Consider the following 21,794-nt stretch of genomic DNA (forward strand, 5'->3'; position numbering starts at 1 on the left):
GAAAACAAATAGCACATATCACAACTTAAAACCGATTAGCCCTAATGATAAAGACAATCTGTTTAGTTGCCATCTGTGATAGCGATAGAGCAGATCTCTAATCTAATGTTAAAACAGTAGGACTACTGCTAACACATATAGAGACTATGACAGCACCTAGGACAGACTTACACACTATTAAGAACACTTCACAGTGTATGTGGTTCTGAATAAAAAAAATGTCTCTAATTTCTCTAAGTAAGTAACGTTTATTTAATATAGTACCTTTCCCATAACAAAAGTGCCTCCTAAAAGAAAAAAGAGCTTTTAAAAATACATATAGAGCCAACACAAAACTAAACAGCAAGCCCTAAACATTAGAAGGTGACACAAATGCGTACAAATAATTCCTAAACTCCTTTTTAAAGGCGTCAACAGAGAATGCTGAACGTATGTCCATAGGATGAGTGTTCCACAAGGTTGGAGCTGCCACCTCAAAGGCACGATCACTTTTTGTTCTCAGACGAGTGTGAGGGACCCACCTCTGTGACTAATTGATGATGTAAGTACAGAGCAGGTCAGAGATGTATTCAGGTACCTGACCATGCAGAGCTCTATATGTGAAAACCAGAACCTTAAACACACCATTTGCAGCTTTTTTACACTTGTGTGTCTCACCCCTCAAATCCTTTAAATGCGCATTAATACTATTACTGTAGTCACATGCCCTAACCCTAATCCTAACCCTTCAACATGTGGGGAAAAGTACTCACAAACTGCAGAAAAGATAATAATATCAGCATGAAAAAAATACATATCAGCATGAAACCCTGGCTTCATATCAAGACAACACTATGAGGGGCTGAGAAACTCTTACTGCAAAGCGACATATTACTCCATGACTACCGTATAATTCTATAATGTACAGTATGAAAGCATTTGGCCCTTGTGTTGGCATGGATGTGCCCCCGGGTGGAAGAAAATAAAGCTGTTTGTAGAGGGACCCAGCAGACACTCAAAAGCATTTTATTGTTAGGCGACTGTGAGACAAAAAACAAAACAACAACAAAAAAAACTTCTAACAGTGGACAAACAAGCTTTAATGAAGGAGGTTTTACACCTCGCTGCCTCCCAACGCTCATCGTTGCATCTACAGTGTGTCACTCTGCCAATGCGCTACCATGTCAGCATGCCAGGCCATATGAAGTCCATGTAATCCTCACACCTGTAACATGAAAGTGGTTAACTGTACCTTATAATATTAACAAAGTGGTTTAATTGAATGCTCGTGATGAATCTCCCGTTTTATTCTGCTGTTTTTTACAGCATGCATTGAGTTTGCATGTCTTTTCTAACAGCTGCACCCGTGGGTTGAAAACAAATTGTAATATGACATCTTTGTGTGTTATTTCAGAGTATTTTAGAATAACTTTTTTGCCTTAAATCTCACTGATCAGTCTTGGAATTGTGCAATGCCTTCAGATTTTTCTTTTGAAGACTGATTCTTATTCTCAGATATTGTTTTTGTATGTTAATGCACAGCCACTCTTCTATCAGACTCATCTCAGCATTATTATCTCAGACCCATCGGTTGAAGTGATGTGGGTAAGAGGGAGGATGATCCAAACAGAGAAAAATGAGCTGCCTCGCTCTCAGCAAAGCAACAGAATCATTGAGCTGGAAATGTTGTTGTCCGGCCTCATACAGCCATGTTTAAAGTCAGCAGCCATCTTATCTTATCTTATCACAAACTGACAAACAAATTCATCAACTGTTCTCTTTTCATCAGCCCTCATTTTGGATCTCAACAGGGTGGCTCATGGCTTTTGCATGATTTTTGTAATTACACTAAAGAAGCGAGAAATTATATTTGTTCATTTATACATGGCATTTACAATCATTTTCTTTGATATTACAAGACAGCACAGTTTTTACTGTTATAATTGGAAATGTGGACGCCACATGACGTTTATCTAAAATGATTATTTCTGTAAGAATTAAATCTTTCAATAAATATTCATAACAAACCAACAATGCTTGTTCTTGATTTTATGCTTCAGAGAGAAACTGATTTGAGGTTCCCTCGAGGCCCATTGGGAGGCGATGGGTACATAGGGATTGAATCTAACATGAGTAGTATTAAAGTCTTACAAAAAAATATCCATAGTGTTCATTAATATATCAGTAACATGTAAATCTGTGTGGTGACAGCTTTCTGCTCACCATTTTGACACGCACCACACCTGTTCCTGTCAAAGATGCCAATCTTCAAACCACCATCACACTGGTATGGATGTGCTTCACACCATTACACCTCTAAGGTGTGCATCTCAGGATCTAAATTGTTGACAGGATGCCCCGTTCCATTTAAATGTGGCTGATTACAGCAGCCTCCTCCTCCCTGAGACTTCACGATGATGTCAGTGTGTACTCTGCAGCCTATTATAAAGTCTGTCATACGGCCTCTGTTATTTGGAAAGGGAGGTTGCTAACGGTCTGAATTGTTCTTACTTCTTACTGCAAAACAATCTCGTGTAGAAAACCAAGAATTTATGTATCATCTCTAAATATTTTTTGCCTACTAAAGACAAAAAGATAGATGGGATAACTGGGATTAACAGATGTGGTTGTTAGAAAATGTTTCTATAAGAGGGATGAATCCTTTTTGGGGATTATTGTCAACCCTTGTGGGTAGGATTGTTTGGGGTTCTTCTCATGGGGTGTGTTAACCATGAGAATTATTATAAAGAAATAGATTGAAATATAAGGTTGTCGGCCTTATATTTCAATCTATTTCTTCTGTACTCAAGAAATTACACATGACCAGGGGCCAGTTAATGAGGGATTTTTTTTCCTCCACAGTCGCCAAAGTGCTGCTCATTGTGGGAACTGTTGGGTTTCTCTATAATTTTTAAGGTCTCATCATGTAACGACTTGGCTCTTAAAAAGATTTTTCGTGAAGCACTAAGTTACCTTGTTTAGATAACTGCTACACAAATAGAAGGTATTATTATATTATTATAGAATGTCATTCAGTAGAGCGCAGACCTCCACCAAGACCCAATCGTCACCTTAAATTAAATCAAACGGCACCAATTGTACACACTCATAGATATCAGTCATGTCAGGTTTCTTTCATCACGGTCTCTCCATTATTTCCTGAGAACTCTCATTAGAATGTTGATGATCTCTCAATGTTAAAGAAAGAGAAAGAAAATCCTTAAGCTGCCTCTTTAATAACAGAGTTCTTTGTTAGCCCATGTCCAACCCTTCCACCAAGTTTCAATCTAATCGGTTGAGATGTTTTTGCGTAATCGTGCTGACAGACAAACAGCAATAAAACGGTTCCTCCTTGACAGAGGTAACAATGGAGATTAAAGCAGTTTTCATCAATAACATGTTGCATTTTTTTACCACTTTTCCATCATGTGCTGGAGTTAAAGTGTCTCAGGTATATTATAAACTTATTGTGGTGCCCATCTTTCTCCATTTACCCCAGTTTACCACTGTTTTTACGACTTTCCTGTTTTAAGGGAACTTTGTGATGATCGAGTTGGAAACATGAGAGTTAATTAAACAAGGATCGATCATTGTATTTGTTTTGTAGTGGGAAAAAGGCTCCTGCGACAGTCAGCAGCTTCCTTTGAATCAAAGTTTAAAACATAATTCTACTTCCATATTACCCTATTTTACGTAATTGTACTTTTTGTTATAATAATGGGTGGCCATGCTTAAAATATAATCAAATCGTTAGTGTTTTCCTATTTTATTTATTCTTGTATGACTATTTTTATATATCTTTTACTTGTTTTTTTATTTTTGAAAGCACTTTGTAACTATGTTTTGATTAGTGCTATTTAAATAAGGATGTTATTATTACTTATTATTAGTTTCTCAGAGGCTTAATTAAGTAATTACTACTACCAACATATATAAGAATAACTAATGCAACCCAAATCTGTTGATGTTACCAAATATTATACAATTTTAGATTTTTTTTATGTTTATTTAATCAATTTGATCTTTATTTATCTTTTATTTACTTTTATTAGATTTTTTTTTTAATTCATCAATTCCATTATTGTTGTTTTATACTTTTTGAAAGCACTTTGTATCTTGAGTTGAATTATCACTAAACTGGGATTATGTAAGAAACCTATTAAATCAATTCGAAGACTATTATCTAAGTTTGATCTGAATATGATAGTTGTGATTTTAAAGGTTCACTCAGAAAAACGACTTATTATACCATGCTACTCATTATGTTGTGCAACACATAAAATACACAATAATGCAAAAATGTGCACAAAAGTTGATTTAAGGTGGCTTTCAGTCAACACACCTTCACAAACTGGGTTTTTATCTTGTGTTGGAATCCTAAATCTTTGTATTGTTATTCAGCTCAATCTTCCTTGGAGCATTTAACTAGTTAGTGCTCTCAGGATGTTTTGAATAACAGGCAGGAATACGAAACAACCATGATTGGTGAATTACCTCCAGCTGCTTGTCGGTGCTTCAGTTAAACGTTTTTGAAAAAACTTTATGTCCACAAAATCTCAAGTGCTATAGAAACTGATAGATATGAGCTTGTGAAATTCTGGGTGGGTCTATTAAAGGGTTTTTAAAGGGTTTTTTGTTCATGATGTTTTCACATGAGAACAGAACCAGCCATGCGTTGGTGGAAGCTCCATGTGATACTGAGGGGCTTCTCTCTCACTAAGCCATCTGGAGTTTACGGCTGAAGGATTCTTCAAGGCCCTTTCACTTTCTACGTTATATGACACTTACATTCTTTGTACGATCACATTTTATGGAGTCCATGCTTCATTATTTAGCACTGTGAGGTCACACAAAAAGCAAGTAGATGGCTTTTCAAGCACAGAAATATCAGAACATTATGGTATCCTCTGCTTTAAGGAAAGGAAATCAGACCTTCAAATTCATCATCCTTATGAAGAAAAACAAGATTTATGCACAAAAACATGTTTTTTGCTATATTACATTTTTCCTGTGGTTCGATGATCTGACCATCGAGTTAGATATTCAGAGGCAATGGTGTTTGCCTGTTGTAGCTGCCTGCCTTCATAAATACACAGTCCAGTGTTCCAGGCTTTTCTGCTTTATTATCTGGCACAGTTGTTACACGCTTTAACTCAAATGTCCGATGACAGATCCACTGAAAACGTCCAGCGGTTAGAGACCGCCGGCCTTGATGGATATAAATTGTTTGCCTCCTGCTCTTCAGAATAGCAACAAAACAATCAGTGGATAGTGTGGGGAAGTGATCTGACATGCTAAGAGCGTGGGCTGCTTTGTAACGAGTGACAGTGGGCTAATTACAGCCAGTAGACTTTTATCCCTCCTTGTTCCAGTCCTGTCCAAGATTTTAATGAGCACTCATTTCTATCTTCTCTCAGTGTTTATCTGCCTGCATATGACTTTTAAGTTCGTGTTGAGTTATCATTATTATTATTATAGTCGCCTCCCACTTGATGCTATAATCAGAAACTTTAATTGGCACTGGAAGCCCCCCCCCCTTTGTTCAGAGAGTGGAAGTCTACAATATTTGCTCGTAGTTACTGGAAATATATCGTGACTTTTGTGATAGAATTATTATTAAACTAATTAAAAATTCAAAAAAACAACAATAATAAAAACTAAAACAAAAACAGCCATATAACAAAACATTATTAACACTATTTAAAACCCTCTACAACTAGAGGCCCCTTAGATACATTCCACCCGCACCAAATTACACTGGCAAGGAAAAACCAAGATCTTTGTAATATTTTTTATGAATTTCATATACGATATCCACAATGTTAAAAAAAGTGAACAAAACAAGATCCACCCCTGATCTGGATTCACACCAAAATTGTAAAGGCTCTTCCCTGACCCATACCACAGCTTTCCACCTGATTCCACCAAGTTTCATGGCAACCCATCCAGTTTGTACGTAATGAGTAAACTTACTAACTAACCAGGATGGCCCTCAAGCAGAGTGCATGCTTCTGCTAAGGCCCAACAGTCCCCTGATGAAACCACATTTACATTCACTACATGCTGATTTTAATTTGGATCTGGACCAAATTGCACAAAATATCAGTCCCTATTATATGCCAAATTTGTATTTATCAAAATCAACAAAAACAATTAGAAAAAATTAAAAACACAATGTTAAAGAAAGTGAAAAACTAATCTTGGATCCACCCCCTGATCTGGATTCACACCAAAATTTAAAGCACCAGTTTAGTGGTAATCCGTCCAGTTGCTGTTGTGTAATCCTGTTAACTATAAGACAGACATACTAACTAGTTACTAATTTTGAGGAGGACAAATGTTCCATCTGCATGCAATACAATGCTTAGAGATACCACTGCCTTTAAGAGTTGGATTAAAAATAAAATAATTTAACATTTAACATTTTAATATTGGAAAACCTCCGTTTAGTGGATGGCAGTTTTCTTCCAAATGATTTTGTAGCCTCTGGGCTTCTCTCACAACAAGACTACACAATCACTTCTTCTCTCAGCAGTGTAGTATTTGAAGCTAGCACGTCAGCACATTCTTTTCTCTTCACTTTATTTGATCTCCTCTTCTACTGCGTGCAAGTTCATAGCTTAGCCCAGTCCAGCACCATTATCAATGTATTCACTGGTGTGTAGAATCACCAGAAAGAGGATTCAAGTGTGCAAGAAGAGAAATGTGCAGCACAGGCAATCAAAGATGGACATTGTGTCTCCATTTCTTTGGCAAAGCTAAGCTACATTTTAGTCTTGTCTTTTATTTTGTCAATGATATTAATGGAGTCACAGTTATTGTTATTACTAATGACGTTATTGTCCCCTCATCATTGTCCTGTCATATTCATGGAAAAACACAGCTATATACAGATTTTATAATAGAAGCTGTGTCTCAATTCAGGGGGTTCATCCTTCAGAGGCTGGATTTGAAGACCAATTGCGTCACAACGACGAGACTAGACTGTCTCAGTTCCTACTCCTTCAAATGCGGCCAATAAATGTGTCCTTTCGCCCCCAAGATATAATAACACCCCTGCTTTTCAAACTGGTAATTGTGGCAGCAAGGGAGTTTAAATGTAACCACTCAACTGAACAGCTAACTTTACGGTTGTTAAAAAAAGATCTTTTCAGTGTTTTTAATCAACCGAACTACCTTTTTGAACTGTAGCCCTTTTGTTAGGCAACGGCTGGAGGGGCGAGACAAACTGTGATGCAATAAGAAGACCAGACTTTCTCATTACAGTTGGGCCAATGCAGTCTACACAGCTGAAGAAGAATTCAGCCGACGTGGGCTGCGTAGATCAGGTCCTCCTATACAATCTATCTTATACAAGGTGGTACATATTTTTCGGAAATGTAGTTCCTCATAAAACAGACCAGTGAACATGTCACTTGGCAACATCCCCTGTAGTGAGACTAATAAGGATTATCTTATCTTTTACATAAATATTTCATACATCATTTTTTTTTATAGCTCAATCAAACCCTGCTATATTTTTTCTGGGGAAATAAATGAACCTTTCAATCTGCACCTCAGGGAATCACAGGTCCTACCTTTTGTCAGTGCAAGGACCACCTGCATCGAATGTGGAGACTCTGAAGCAATAAAGCAGACTTGAACAAGCTCAGCATGAATCTAATATCACTTGAGCCGTACAGGGAGCTGCTTGGTTCTATGAGCTGCCATCTCTGCCAGTTTTATTTCCCTCGCTCCCCCTTATAAGCTAATCAACGATGCCTACATACTGAAATAGGTGGTGATGAGTAATGGGATAAGGAATAGTGTGTAAGATTTCGATGACACACCTCAGAAACCCTGCAGGCAGCACAAAAACATACACCAACCCTGCAGAAGGCAGCCTCTGTCCACTCGACTCAGGACGAACAGGGAAAGAAACGTTGTGGCAAGCACAAGGCACAGTCTTAGGACGAATATGAAATATTGCTCCTGCTATTCTTAGAAGCAGAGGGGGGAGTGTTGCTAAATATAACCATATCATTTTGTGCTTGCCATTCTATTTTTACACAGGCTGAGGCCTTTCTCGGCAGATGTAGTCTTTTCTTAGACTATTATGTAATAAACAAATCTAAAGATGCAACGAAGCAGACACAGAATGAAGTATTCCATCATCAAATGAAGATGGAGAAATCCTTGTCACGATATAAAGGGTAAGAAGCATATTTAGAAATATGTGGATGCAGGATGTGATGCAAAGGTTTCTGTGAAGCTGTGTGGCCCATTTTGCAAAAGCAAGTCTAAAGTGCGCTGGAATCTTGACAGGGTTAAACAGCCCAAAGGACTGTTTGTCAACTCGCTATTAGGTCGGAAGTTTGACAGGGAGGGAAAGGTAATGAGTTAGTCTTCAGGGTGACATGTCATCTTGACTATGCAAAAGTAACAACATAAAAAACGCTGATTTTCAGCATTAAAATATGCGCCTTGGGACAGTTAACATTCACTGCTCGTCTTCGTGTGATACAAAATAAGCCAACAAGAGCCTGTCCTCTCTCTGCATCTGTGATGTCGCACAGATGTACGACTCCATCAAGGCTCAATTGACAAAAATGGAGAACGTAAATGTGACAGTGCCATGGAGGATTTCCTCTGAACTCGGCTCTGTTTTAGAGCTTATGTAATCTTTATACAGATCCTTGTAAACGCCTGAGTCCATATTTATAATAAAGTCAAAGTGAACGCGGAAACTGTCAACAAGGCAGCTTATTGAAAAGTAAAGTTTAAATATTGTATTACCTGTTTTACAGAGCATAAACATGCATGTACAAATATTGGGCTTGTGCTTTAGACATTTATGTACACACTACTTAAAACAAATAATATTCTTACATTGAACCACGTACAGATATCCTCCCTCTTGTGGGACACTTAAATCCTTGGTAGTTGTATTCAGGAGCTTCGGTCCCTCCCTGACTTTGACAAATTAGAAAAGTTTTCTGATCTGTCTTTGCAAAGCACTTTAGGATCCTCAGATCATTGCGAAATAATTTCCTCAGACTTTTGGCCATAACCAAGTCTTTTCCATATAAAAGGTTCTTATCCTCCCCTTTTTATTATTCAGAGATAATTGAGCTCCAAACAGTTTTTGCCATGTTTGTGCCTCTATATAACGTTGGTTCAGTATCTCTTATAAAAGTGAAAAGTGTTACCTTTCAAAGTATAGGCCAAGGTCATGACAGGTTAAAACAGAAGCTCCACTTTTAAACACTTAAATCTCCATCAACATTACATGAATGATCAATTAAATGTGTTATAAGAGAAGACCAACAAACAACCTATCAGCTTTCTACAACCTTGAGCCTCTGTTAGCTCAGTGTGGGCTTTTTTGGTTCAGTCAAAAGCAGCTGGGTTGAGTCTCACCAAACCCACTTGACACTATTAACCCACCCAAGATAAGTTTGTGAGCAACCAGCCCTGCTCTGGCAGAGAAACAAAGCCAACCAGCATTTAGCAGCTACACGGATAAATATGATTCCGAAGGTGTTGACCAAAACAGAGCCAAAAAAATCATATTCATTGCTTCAAATTTTCACTTCAGTTCAGTTTTATTTGTATAGCACCAAATCTCAAAATAGAATATCTGAAGGCATTTTCCATAGTAAAGACAATACTTAATATTATTACAGAGTGAAACACAACAGTTCCCACTAGAGCGAACTCTAGGTGACAGTGGAGAGAAAAACCCTCCAACAGAGGTGGGAGACCATCTGCCTCAACTGGTTGGGGTAAGAGGAGAGAAATGGTGCAGAGAACCGAGGTGGGAGAAATGGGGGAGGGGGCAGGAACAGTTGTGTAATAGTTCAAATGAAACTGACTGAAACACAGATGTTGCTTTGTATCTGATGGCTGGGTAAGTTAACCTTTGCACCTAACTCTAACACCCATCTGAGGTTTAAATTCCTTTAAACACGGCCTTATATCATCATATTTTATGGCTTCATGTCATTTTTTTGTGATGTATCTTTTTACAAATCAGTGGATCAAGACATTAAGATGTTTTATTATATCAGCTTTTGCTAATTTTTATTGTCAGAATTAATCAGAGCACCATTCTAGACCCAGTCTACATAACGTATTCAGTACAAGACACATACACAGGCAGCACTTGCGTGCTAAATAGATCAGAAATTTTAGTGGCGCCTCTTTATGCATTTTAAATCAGCGGTCTGACTTCACTTTTTCACTGGCAGAGAAACTGTCATCTTCTCATTCTCATTCCCAACTGCTGTTAAAGTTGGTTCTACATAGAATTTCAACTCTAACTCAATAAGGGAGCTTGTTGCACATCATAGACTGGTAACCAACAGTGTAATCAAATCAGACGGGGTAGTTTTCCTCACAATAGGAAGTCACAGATGACCCACTTCTCCCTGCTTCAATCATCTGACCACCAGACTAGACATGAGTCACATGATGGAGATGTGCTCAGGTGACATGAAAGCATGCAGCGCACACCTCTAGTCTTCTTTCCTCTGCCGTACTGCAGCGTGTCGACAGAAAAAATATACACAAAACAGATAATAAAAAAACTAATCTTGTTCTGGCAAAGGCTCTGCAATATCTACACATATGTGCAAAATGAGAGGAACAAGTGAGTAATAAATGATTAATGGTCAATTTACTGGTGGGCCTCTGAAATATTGAGAGGGAGTTCAGCCATGAAATGCAATGTAAATGGATCTATTTATAGTGCAGCAGAGGAAGTCATGTGGAACAAGCTAGTCGGAGGTGCCTTGTTCGTATAGCTTTTAGAGGCAAATGACAGGGGAGGAAAGAGGGAGGAAAAACACACACATTTGCATGTAAAGTCACTTTTTATGGGGACATTAAACTTTTAAACTCATGCAGCAGGAGAAGCAATAAATAATTTCCACATTGAGAAAAATGGAAAGCCCGAGCTCAGCTCCCACGTCCCCTGTATCCTGCCCTACCTATTAAAGCCCCTTCTCCCACTTTGTCTCGTGGGATGGTTTTGCAGTGAAAAGGAAGGGTAGTGACACCTTAAAACCTCTTTTTATTAATTCTGAGGGGAGGGGTGGGCTTTGGTGGGTTGTCACAGCAGCTGATGGGACATGGAGGCTGTGAGATGTATTCTCTAATATCAACCAGCGGATATCTGAATGAATAATGTGACACAAACCTCAGGTCCCCCTGCTAACAGTAATAAAATATGATTGTGTTTGCCTGATAAAACATGATTAGGATTGTGAAGATGCTGGGAGGGCATTACATGACAGGTGCTTATGAGGCTTTATTCTCAGCAGTTACTGTGACACATTCTCTGTCACACTGTCACACGTGAGCTGCACCGACCCACCATCACTGTTCGCAATAACACCTGTGCTCTTCTACCACACATGTCCACATGATATAATCATCAGGGGCTGGAAGCTGGTGTCACAGTCACTTGTTCACAACAAGACTTATGACCTTCCAGATTTTGTTTGTGGATATTACTGTAAATTAGAATCTACATATGATACATACGGATGTTAGTGTTCAGTAGAGTATCCTGTGTTTGAAAAGTGTGTGACTGTCACAATTTCCTTATTGCCTGAGATAATATATTTAAAGATCTTATTTTGTCCAATCAACCATCCAAAACCCCAAAATATTAATTTCATAATCATATAAAACAGAGGAGAAAAACTGTTACTCTTATTCTTAATCAAGAAGCCACCTAGTTTGATGTTTTTGATTTAAAGGGAATCAAAACAATTGATAAATTGTCAAAAGCAGCCCTGGTGATACTGCCGTTTTAAAAGATGCCCTCACACGTCCATACTCAACAACTCTAACAATGACAGTGATTAATACACTGTGTGATCAATAATTGAAGTTTACGGGTAATTCCAGCCTCCTAAATCAGATGTCACTCACTGAAGACATAGATGGGAAATAACATTTCTTGTGCTGTAATAGAAATGTGACGATGCACTGCCACCTACTGTTTTTTGTGAGTATTTCTTGCAAGCTTCTTATTATATGAGCACATCTGAACATTATGGCCATTTGTTATTGTGGAATATCTCATTTAAATTCAATGGGAATTTTATCTTCTGGTTTCAGGCTTTCAACCAGATTTTGGTAAAATGCTTTACTCTCATTCGGCCACAGGGTCCGACTCACAGTCAGCCCTTGGCTTCATCTCACTGCTGTTTGCCAGGGTTGAGATCAACTCGTCAAGTTCTGAAACACAAAGCTTTGAAATAATTTCTTTATGTCCCTGGCTGTACACAGTAGAAATAGAAAAGGGTCTTCACTTGCTGACTTTGCTGTTCCGATATATGGGGACATATTCCTCAGAGACAGGGACAGTTTATAAAAGGGTTTGATGAATTGTGCTTGTCTGACATATTTTGTGGTTGTGGGCTTTTTTTTTCTCTCCTCGTCTCAGGGCAGTGCATTGGTCGGGGTGCAAAATGAGCCCACAGACATGCTGTTTCACCAAAAGTCTGCGATGTTGGTGAAATGATCAGGGAGAGGTATAGGGCAGAGCAGAAATCCACCTGATACTGACGGAGCCGTCATCACAGTAGTAACCACTCTGTTACCATTCCCCCAGTAGAATAGAACAAAAACTACTCAACTACATAGTAACTGCAGCCTGTTACCACAGACCATGCCATTAAACCAATGATTTCATATTCAACCCAGGAGGAAATCATAGGTTAAATGGTTTTAGGACACATATAACCAGCTAATGCATATTATATTAATTTATAAGACCAGGAGCCTATGGGCTGATCCATGTTTCTCTTTCACCTTGAAGACACACAGCCCTTTAATACTCAAAGTTATTGCATCAGAGTTCACTAAAGTCAATAGAATATCTGGGGAAACTGCCACTATCAGCAGCTGAGCTCTGTGCAGATTATACAAAGCTCATTCAGCACATTTGTCCCTCAAAATAACCTTTTTTTCCACACAGGGGATGTGTCATCAGCAGCAGAGTGAAGTAACTCTGTCCTGCATCGTGGGAACGGTCCACCTGTCTGCTGGTGATATTAGGAGATGAGGAGATCTGATGCCTGAACACTCTTGTGGTCTGAACACACAGGCAAGATGAGAGGTCTCTGGTTGGTGTTGGTGCTTGTGGCTGCAGCTGCAGCTGAGAGGGTTTTCACTGGGTGAGTTTATCTGTGAACACTGCTGAAAGAACGATCATAGTGATTTTATTCTAGGGTTATTTTTTTCACCTCAACATTTGACTCTTAACTTTTGTTGGCACAGAGATTGTCAAAGTTTTACTTTATGTGACCATTTATATTTTAAAGCTTGGCAGGGCTTTAAATATTTCCCGCTATCATTTAACCTTTCTTTTCCTATTGATTTAAATACTATGTTATTGATCAAATAAAAGATACTTCAATCAGGCCAACATGCGGCACCTAACAACAATTTCCACTTGTCAGAAATTATAGAATTTAATTCAAATTTAATTTTGCTATGACCAACTTTGCTAATTTTAAAATAAAATGTTTCTACACGGTAAACATATGTTTTTCTGCAAGTATCTCTAGTATTCCAGAGATTTTCAGAATCCATCAGCTCTGCAATTTGATTTATAATGAGAAGATTCAGTCTCAAATACAATGAATACAAGAATAAGAGAATTGGTTGCCTGTCAGCTACAGGATTTTAAAATTCCTATATTTGTGTCCAAGGCCTTGCCCGACTCTTTTGTCTTGTTTATAATTTCGCTGTTATTTATGCGTTACTTTGAATCAACAAAGTTGTGTTTAAACTGCTGTACAGATGAAGTTAGATAATGTTTCCTCCCTGTTCAGCATGAAAAATAAAACCAATTGGTTTTCAATGGGTAGAACGTGATTCTTTTTAGAGGGGGATCAAGTTATAATTACGCTCTCGATAAAGGCAACAGAGTGGGAATAATTTGTCTGGGTACAAGCTGTTCTGCACGTTCTAAACACAGCAATGAATTAAATATCAACCTCTATTGTTGAACTCAGTAAACTGCCATGACTATGGGCATAATGCAGAAACATTATAAATAATTGAATATATAATAAAATCATTCACACTAAATTTATTTTCCTCCAGAGATCAGGTCATAAGAGTCAATGTGCGGTCGGAGGAAGATCTCCAACTCCTGCGGGCCATGGAGACCCAAGAGGAGTGGGAGGTATGCACACACACCTACGCACGCACACACACACACACACACACACACACACACACACACACACACACACACACACACACACACAGTAATACTGCAAACACATACGCTCAGGTTTTCTCAGCTGCTTGTGCCAAACAGCTTTCCCACGAACTTTAAAAAGAGCCGAGGGCAAAAACCTAGTTCAGCTTGAAATAATCCACTTGAGAGTTTCTGTCTGTTGAAGGTTAACAGAGTCATGTTCCTGTCAGAAACTCTCCGAGACCTGTTCACTGCTGGCTGTTAACCTCCCCTCTTTATTATTGTGCGCTATATATTAAAGGTTTAGAAGATATAAGTTTAATGTGGATTCAGAAGCAAGCAAATATAGAAAATACATATTCTACATATAGAACAGCAACTGATTATGAATTTCATTTGTTTTAGTTGACTTGAGCATTAGATCATTTAGATTCACATTCTTATACATTCTAATTCTAATCTCTAATTCTATAGTGAATTTCTGTAAAATGTCAGATTGGATTTTTTAGATCCTTAATTAGGAGTAATATAATATCTTTATTTAACATTTGCCATTCCATGCTCACTGGATCTTTTTGAGAAATTAAAAAACAACAGCATTCTGCTCAGTACACTTCACCTTCAACTTTGTTGGTGTCCAGTCTGTGATTCCTTATTGTCTGTCTGACCAGCTGGACTTTTGGCTCCACCCAGTCTCTACTGAGCTTCCCGTAGACATCCGAGTGCCACGCTCCAGTTTGAGCTCTGTGAAGGAGTACCTCCAGGCCCATGCCATCGCTTTCACCGTCGTGATTGAAAACATGCAGGTTTGTCATTCGCACACAGTGATACTTTTTACCTCTGTCAGAATGGTTTAGGGGATTTATCAGTGATGTTTTGTGGCTATTTGTCTCCTATGTTTTAATTTGACCCTGATAATGAAGTGATTATGATGCTGATCTTTTTAAAATGTCATAAATCGCACTTTCAGGAGGTCCTTGATGAGGAGAAAGCTGAGATGGAGATGAACCGGATGCAGGAGCGCAGCACCAGGAGCTTCAACTTTGGAGCCTATCATCGTCTTGAGACAGTAGGCTATAAACACTTTTATATTGTATTATATTATATTATATTATATTATATTATATTATATTATATTATATTATATTATATTATATTATATTATATTATATTATATTATATTATATTATATTATATTATATTATATTATATTATATTATATTATATTATATTATATATATATTCTCGTCTAGTCTAGTCAGTTATATCAAGTCCGATCTTGGGCTAATGAAACTTGAAATCTATCAGAAGGTTTTACTTATCTTTGCTTTTAAATAATTATTGTGATCATAAATTGAATTATGATTCAGTGAATATGAACATAAGCTGTTCCTCATCAGGAAGATAATATACAATCATAATAAATCATTTAAATGAATGAAGACAAGTAAAACATAATGAAAATATACAGCCCTATATTTTCTGGCTGTATTTGAATGCTACTTCCCTCACAGATCTACAGCTGGATGGACACGCTGGTGGCTCAGTACCCTCAGCTGGTCACCAAAGAGGAGATTGGGCGATCCTATGAGAACAGGCCCATGTATGTGCTCAAGGTAAGATAATAATAGTATTAACACCTCACTCAACTCAAATAATTAGATTGTATTGTTTGGGTCTGCATATCTGTGTTTTTGCATTATGACAAATAAGTTAAAGGACGACTGAAAAATCTGATATTGGAAAGTCAATGTTGCCCACAGTCGATACAATGAAGGTGTGAGTTTGACACTGTAATTTTTAGGTTCATCAATGTCTCATCTGTGCAAACGTCTATGGGGATGGTCAGCACCCATTATCCAGTATTAGCTCCTCACTACTCAGCTTCTTCATCAGTAGCTCTTAAGGAGAGATAAAGACTTGTTGGAGACATCATGCTACATTAAAACCACTGTATATCACACAGCTGCTGAAGGGAATTGAATGTCCAACAGTTCTATGGCTGCAGTAAAAAAGTGGGAATTTAATCAGAATTTCCTCTGTGTTTAGTTCAGCACTGGAGGCACCAAGCGTCCTGCTATCTGGATCGACACAGGGATCCATGCCAGGGAATGGGTGTCACAGGCCACCGGAGTGTGGACAGCCAACAAGGTACCACAGCAGGATGATGTTATGTTGTTGAACTGATTCGTGCTTAACAGAAGAAAAACATCAGAAGAAAAGGGGCTGTACAGATACAGTTATAATATGATAAAATGTTGAAATGATTTATTAATTTACAAAATAATTACTTTTTTGACAGCTGATTAATTGTTTGTGTTATTTACATTCACTTTTATTTTATTTTATGTATTTATCTAATTGACTTTCACTCGTTCCAGCTTCTCAAATATGAGGATAGAACAGATAAAATTTCTTTGTGTTTTAGTTTTGTTGGACAAAAAAATGTCCCCATTTTAGACAATGTATTGATTAATTGAGAAAAGTAAATAATATTTAGTGAACACCATATTAATAATTGTACTTTATTTATGCTCCTAAAAATCTTTAATCCTGATGGTGTTTTCCTACACTTGACATCTATTGCACTTCTGTCCGTCCTGGGAGAGGGATCCCTCACATGTGGCTCTCTCTGAGGTTTCTACATATTTTTACCTGTTAAAAGGGTTTTTAGTAGTTTTTCCTTACTCTTGTTGCGGGTTAAGGACAGAGGATGTCACACCATGTTAAAGCCCTATGAGACAAATTGTTATTTGTGAATGTGGGCTATACAAATAAAATTTGATTGATTGATTGATTGATTTATATGTAAGTTAATAAGTATACTTTTTGTAGTGCATTTGACTTTATATTTCACCTCAATAGCTTCTTGATAATAATCTTATTTTCCTTCTCTGGTACATACACTGTTGTCACATAAAATGCATAAGATATCAAAGTTTTCTTTCTGTTTTTGAGAATATTGTGTCTTAAAATTCAGTGCCCTGTGTTCTTGTTCAGATTGTCAGTGAATACGCCACAGATGCTTCCCTCAACTCCCTCCTGAACACCATGGATATTTACATGCTGATCCTCACCAACCCTGACGGCTATGTTTACACCCACACCAACGTATGTCACCAGCACTCAATAGGAGTGTGTTAAACTTGTATAAGCTTTCATCTTCCCACTGAATTTGTTTTTTTGTAAGGTGGATATTTTGAGAGGGGTACATGATAACAATCAGAGCTATTTTTTTGGACAATTGATTTTCTCAAGAAGTAGAACTTGACTTATATTGTTCTTACTCATGTTATATTGAAATCAGAGGATTACAACCTGAAGTACATATAACTCACCCAACCATGGAAAAATGCAGTTTATATCATGGAAAGACAAAATGAAAATGATGATAGATACTAACTGAAGCTGTCTGATGTACAGGACCGTATGTGGCGTAAGACCCGCTCCAGGACCTCAAGCTCTGTGTGCCGTGGAGTTGACCCCAACAGGAACTGGGATGCTGGATTTGGGGGTAAGTACAGAAGAACATTGTGTACACTTTGTTTTGATGGTCAGCCCACAGAGAATGTATATGGTATTTGTGACATTGCACTAATTTTAAACAATATATACACAGATTTTCAACTCATGTAACATTTTAATAGTTAGTCATTCAATCTCAACCAGTTAAAATGTGACATATACTCTATATACTCTGTACGTGGTCTATCCAAACACTAAAATCAACTCATAAACTATGTCATATCGCTAAGCAGAGAGAGAAGAACCCCTCTATCCTCTTATCTCTTCCTTTTTCAAATTATTTTAATACAAACGTACATAATGTACATTACACCTATGATAATATGATAAAAAAAATAACAGTTCATATTCCCAAGACTACACAAAAACGTATTTACTATCTGGAGATGGTGTTTATACAAAAAGGATAATATTTATTTTTCAGACACAGTTATAGAAATCCCCTGCCACATTCCTCATCATGTTTTAGGTTAACACATGAATGCCTTGGTCTTTGATATGAATTGTTTGTGTTGTTGTTATTAGTTCCCTGATGATAAGAACAACCTCAGCAAAACCCATGTAGGAAGTGTTTATGATTTTACCTCATCTTACAAGGTAAAACAACGGACATTTGTGGACAGGAGAACACAGCCAGTGGCCACTTTGTTAGGAACATATGTACAAGCTGTTGTACTTCAATACAACAGCTCTTCCACAAATGAGACCTTTGCAAAAATAATATGAGTTCAGTTATAACGGATGTCAGAAGAATGGGGCAGAGTATTAGAAACATAGCTCCATGAATTTAATTATATGTATTATAATTAGTCAGTTAGTGGTGGCAGGGATCCCAATATCAACAAAAACTCAACATTACAGGCATGAAAAAATAATACTTTATGATAGAATAGAACCTTTTATGTAACTGAATTAAATGTTTTTGTAACAGGTACGTGATGGACTGTGAAACTCCAATGGGGCCACTTTGATCGCTCATGAAATTCTGTTGATTCTCCCTCTTTGCAGCACTTTTATTCATCCTGATGCGTCTCCCTCTCTACTCTTCCCTCCAGGTCCTGGAGCCAGTAAGAACCCCTGCTCCGATTCCTACCACGGCCCCTCAGCTCACTCCGAGATCGAAGTAAAGAACGTGGTGAACCTGATCAAGAGCCACGGCAACTTCAAGTCCTTCATCTCCGTCCATGCCTACTCCCAGCTGCTCATGTACCCCTACGGGTATTCCTGTAGAGCCGTGCCCCATCAGCAGGAGTTGGTAAGAGAGCCGAAAATAGCAGACTGGGAGGGTCGAATCAACAAGGCTTCTAAATGAGAGGATGTAGGATATTGAAAAATGCCCTATTCTTTTGCCCCTGGCTAAAGAACTGGGGCTTACAGTTTATTTCCTAATTAAAATTTTATATCTGATTAAAATTAGCCGCTCTGGGGTTGAAAAAATATAAACTCATCATTACTACCTATGAATGACTATCTACGCCTGGTTCACTTTCCTCAGCTATATTCTGCTTCATGTTAACACAGTTGTACAATTGACCGGCAGTTACCCATATGTTATGAAGGCCTTGTTGTTTTTGGAATATTCAAATTGATTACCTCTGCCATGGAGGTTTTTTTTCCACATGAAAGTCATTGCTACAGGAACCCATGCAGATGGGTTGGTGGTTTAACACACCAATCTGATCAATAGTAAATTACAGTGCGTTTTGAAAACAAGTCTTATTTGCCTGCAGTCTGAACAAAGCTTGACCAACCATTGTGAGACAACTTTGTGGACAAATAAAATAATGTCTACATCTTCAGCCTTGCAAGTTGCCAAGGTTGTCTCATTTATAATTTTCCATTTGACTAAGCCTTTAATGAATATAAAAAGGATAACTTCATAGCTTTTTTCCTTCTCTTTCTGTTATTAGTTGTCATTTCCTCACCTCAGTATAATGTGCTGTTTTCTTCCTCTAGGACTCTATTGGCAGAGCTGCAGTGGGAAAGCTTGCTGTTCTTTATGGCACCAGGTACAAAGTGGGAAGCATCTGCAACATCATCTGTAAGTAATTCTCTCATCCTTCTTTACAATATTATGTGATCTCAAATTCTTCAGTTAGAAACCTTACAGAAAGCTGATGTAGTACAATAGTCGACTTTTTGTTTTTGGTCAGCTGCATTAATTAACTGTGGACATCAAAGTAGTGACTCCATGTCGCAGGTAAAACATTTACATACAAATGACCAGCCTTTAGAAAATGATTCACTTCTCTAGAGTATAAACTAAGCAACAATATGAATAGAAGTTACAATTCCATAGTGCACATCAACATTATAAATCTGTAATATGATTACCCACATTCATTTGTAATCTTACTTTCACTTATGTAAAATATTTGGCCTTTCCTGTCACATATGGATGGGGTGAAATGTCTCCACACATGAGATAGTGCACGTGGCATTGTTCTTTAGAATAAGATGAGAAAAAAGTTTGTAAAAAAATACTCATGCAATGCCAGAGATATAAATAGTTAGCCAAACAATTGGAATAGTCTGTAAAAATATTTTACAATTGATGGATAAATTATAATGGAAATAGGCTAGATGAACAGATGAACAATCCTCAATCAGCATGCTAACATATTTTCCCCAGTAATATCATTGAAACTTACCTGACTAGTCCTGCACACTACAGCAGGCCACAGTAGCCCTGCTGTAGTGTGAAGGATGCTGGGAATTATCTGTGCATGTGATGGAAGAATGCACAGTGGAGGGTTGAAATTCAACATGCAGCTTGTGCTGCATTCCATACATCTTTAAAATAGAGTTTTGAATGATGTTTTTATTGCTCAGCGTTTAATTTGCATTTTTTTTTTTTTTTTTCAAAATTCCCAAAATTCCCGTGCTTAATATTCCCGTGGAAAGTTTCCGGAAAGTTTCCGGAAATTTACCGGAAACTTTCCACCCCTTTGCAACCCTAGTTAGTAGTGACATTGCAAGTTTTACATGCAAATGTCATCTTATTAAATATATTACATTTCTATACAGTATTTACAAAGTAATACAATTATCTTTACGTTGCAATAATAAACCACTTGAATGTTTCTAATAATACTCATGTTTTTTTACTGAAGTGAAATTTATGACATTTACTTGTAATTGAGTATTTTTAAAGTTTGGTATTTCTGCTTTCACTTAAGTAAAATAAACGAACATCACAATTTCCGATGTTAATTATGATAAACTGACAGTTCTAACTACTGTGTAAAGACTTTCTTGAAGCTGAAACAAAATACATCTTAATTCATTAAACAAAACTTCAATTAAACAAAATAACAGTAATATGCCTGACAAATATCAGTATTAATATTGATATTAGAGCTGTTCCATTAACATAACTATCATGTGTCTTCCTCTCCACACAGATCAAGCCAGTGGGGGCAGCATTGACTGGTCCTACGATCTGGGCATCAAATACTCCTTTGCCTTTGAGCTGAGGGACACGGGTCGTTATGGTTTCATTCTGCCGGCCAATCAGATCATTCCCACCGCCTCCGAGACCTGGCAGGCCCTGAAATATATCATGGGATATGTCCGTGACCATCCTTATTAATGACTAATGTATGAACATGAATAGAGGATACATCATTACTCAGTATTCTACACTGATGTATGACATCTGACTCCAAGACTGAACAATAAAGTCAAAACAGTATACTTTTGTCTCTGTGTCAATCTACAAGTGTTACTTTTATTTGACTTTCTTGAAATTTGACTTTATATCTGTAGAGAAACACTGCACATGATATGTGACTTGAGTTTCAAAACACTTTCCACCTGATATAGTATTTGGATTTTTACTTAACTTCTCCTTTAAAATATATTTCTGCTTTGTCCATTTCAATATTCCATGATATTACAGAGCAGTTATTTGCACAAACATGAGACTTCTAAAATATAACCAAATAAACTCTACTTATGTTGTAGGGGTTTGATCTAAGGATTAAATAGGCGGGGTCTTGAAATAGGCCTTAACTTGGCATTCCACATTTACAGTCAGGACTTGACTTGAAAGATGAGATATTTCGATGTAAACATTTGCCTATGA

The 21,794-nt window shown here is 37.5% G+C and overlaps 1 protein-coding gene across 1 annotated transcript; it reads left to right on the forward strand.

Annotated features, from left to right (window-relative positions):
- The first annotated feature begins 12,991 nt into the window (after positions 1-12,991).
- Positions 12,992-21,408, forward strand: cpa4 (carboxypeptidase A4). Its single transcript, XM_061077173.1, has 11 exons — positions 12,992-13,148; positions 14,083-14,164; positions 14,854-14,988; positions 15,153-15,251; positions 15,697-15,798; positions 16,232-16,333; positions 17,183-17,293; positions 17,606-17,696; positions 18,763-18,962; positions 19,664-19,748; positions 21,112-21,408. The coding sequence occupies exons 1-11, from the start codon at positions 13,084-13,086 to the stop codon at positions 21,297-21,299; spliced, it is 1,260 nt and encodes a 419-aa protein (XP_060933156.1). The 5' UTR covers positions 12,992-13,083; the 3' UTR covers positions 21,300-21,408.
- Positions 21,409-21,794: the final 386 nt, after the last annotated feature.

Source organism: Limanda limanda, chromosome 8 (genome assembly GCF_963576545.1).
Source record: "Limanda limanda chromosome 8, fLimLim1.1, whole genome shotgun sequence".
In the NCBI taxonomy this organism is placed as follows: Eukaryota; Metazoa; Chordata; class Actinopteri; order Pleuronectiformes; family Pleuronectidae; genus Limanda; species Limanda limanda.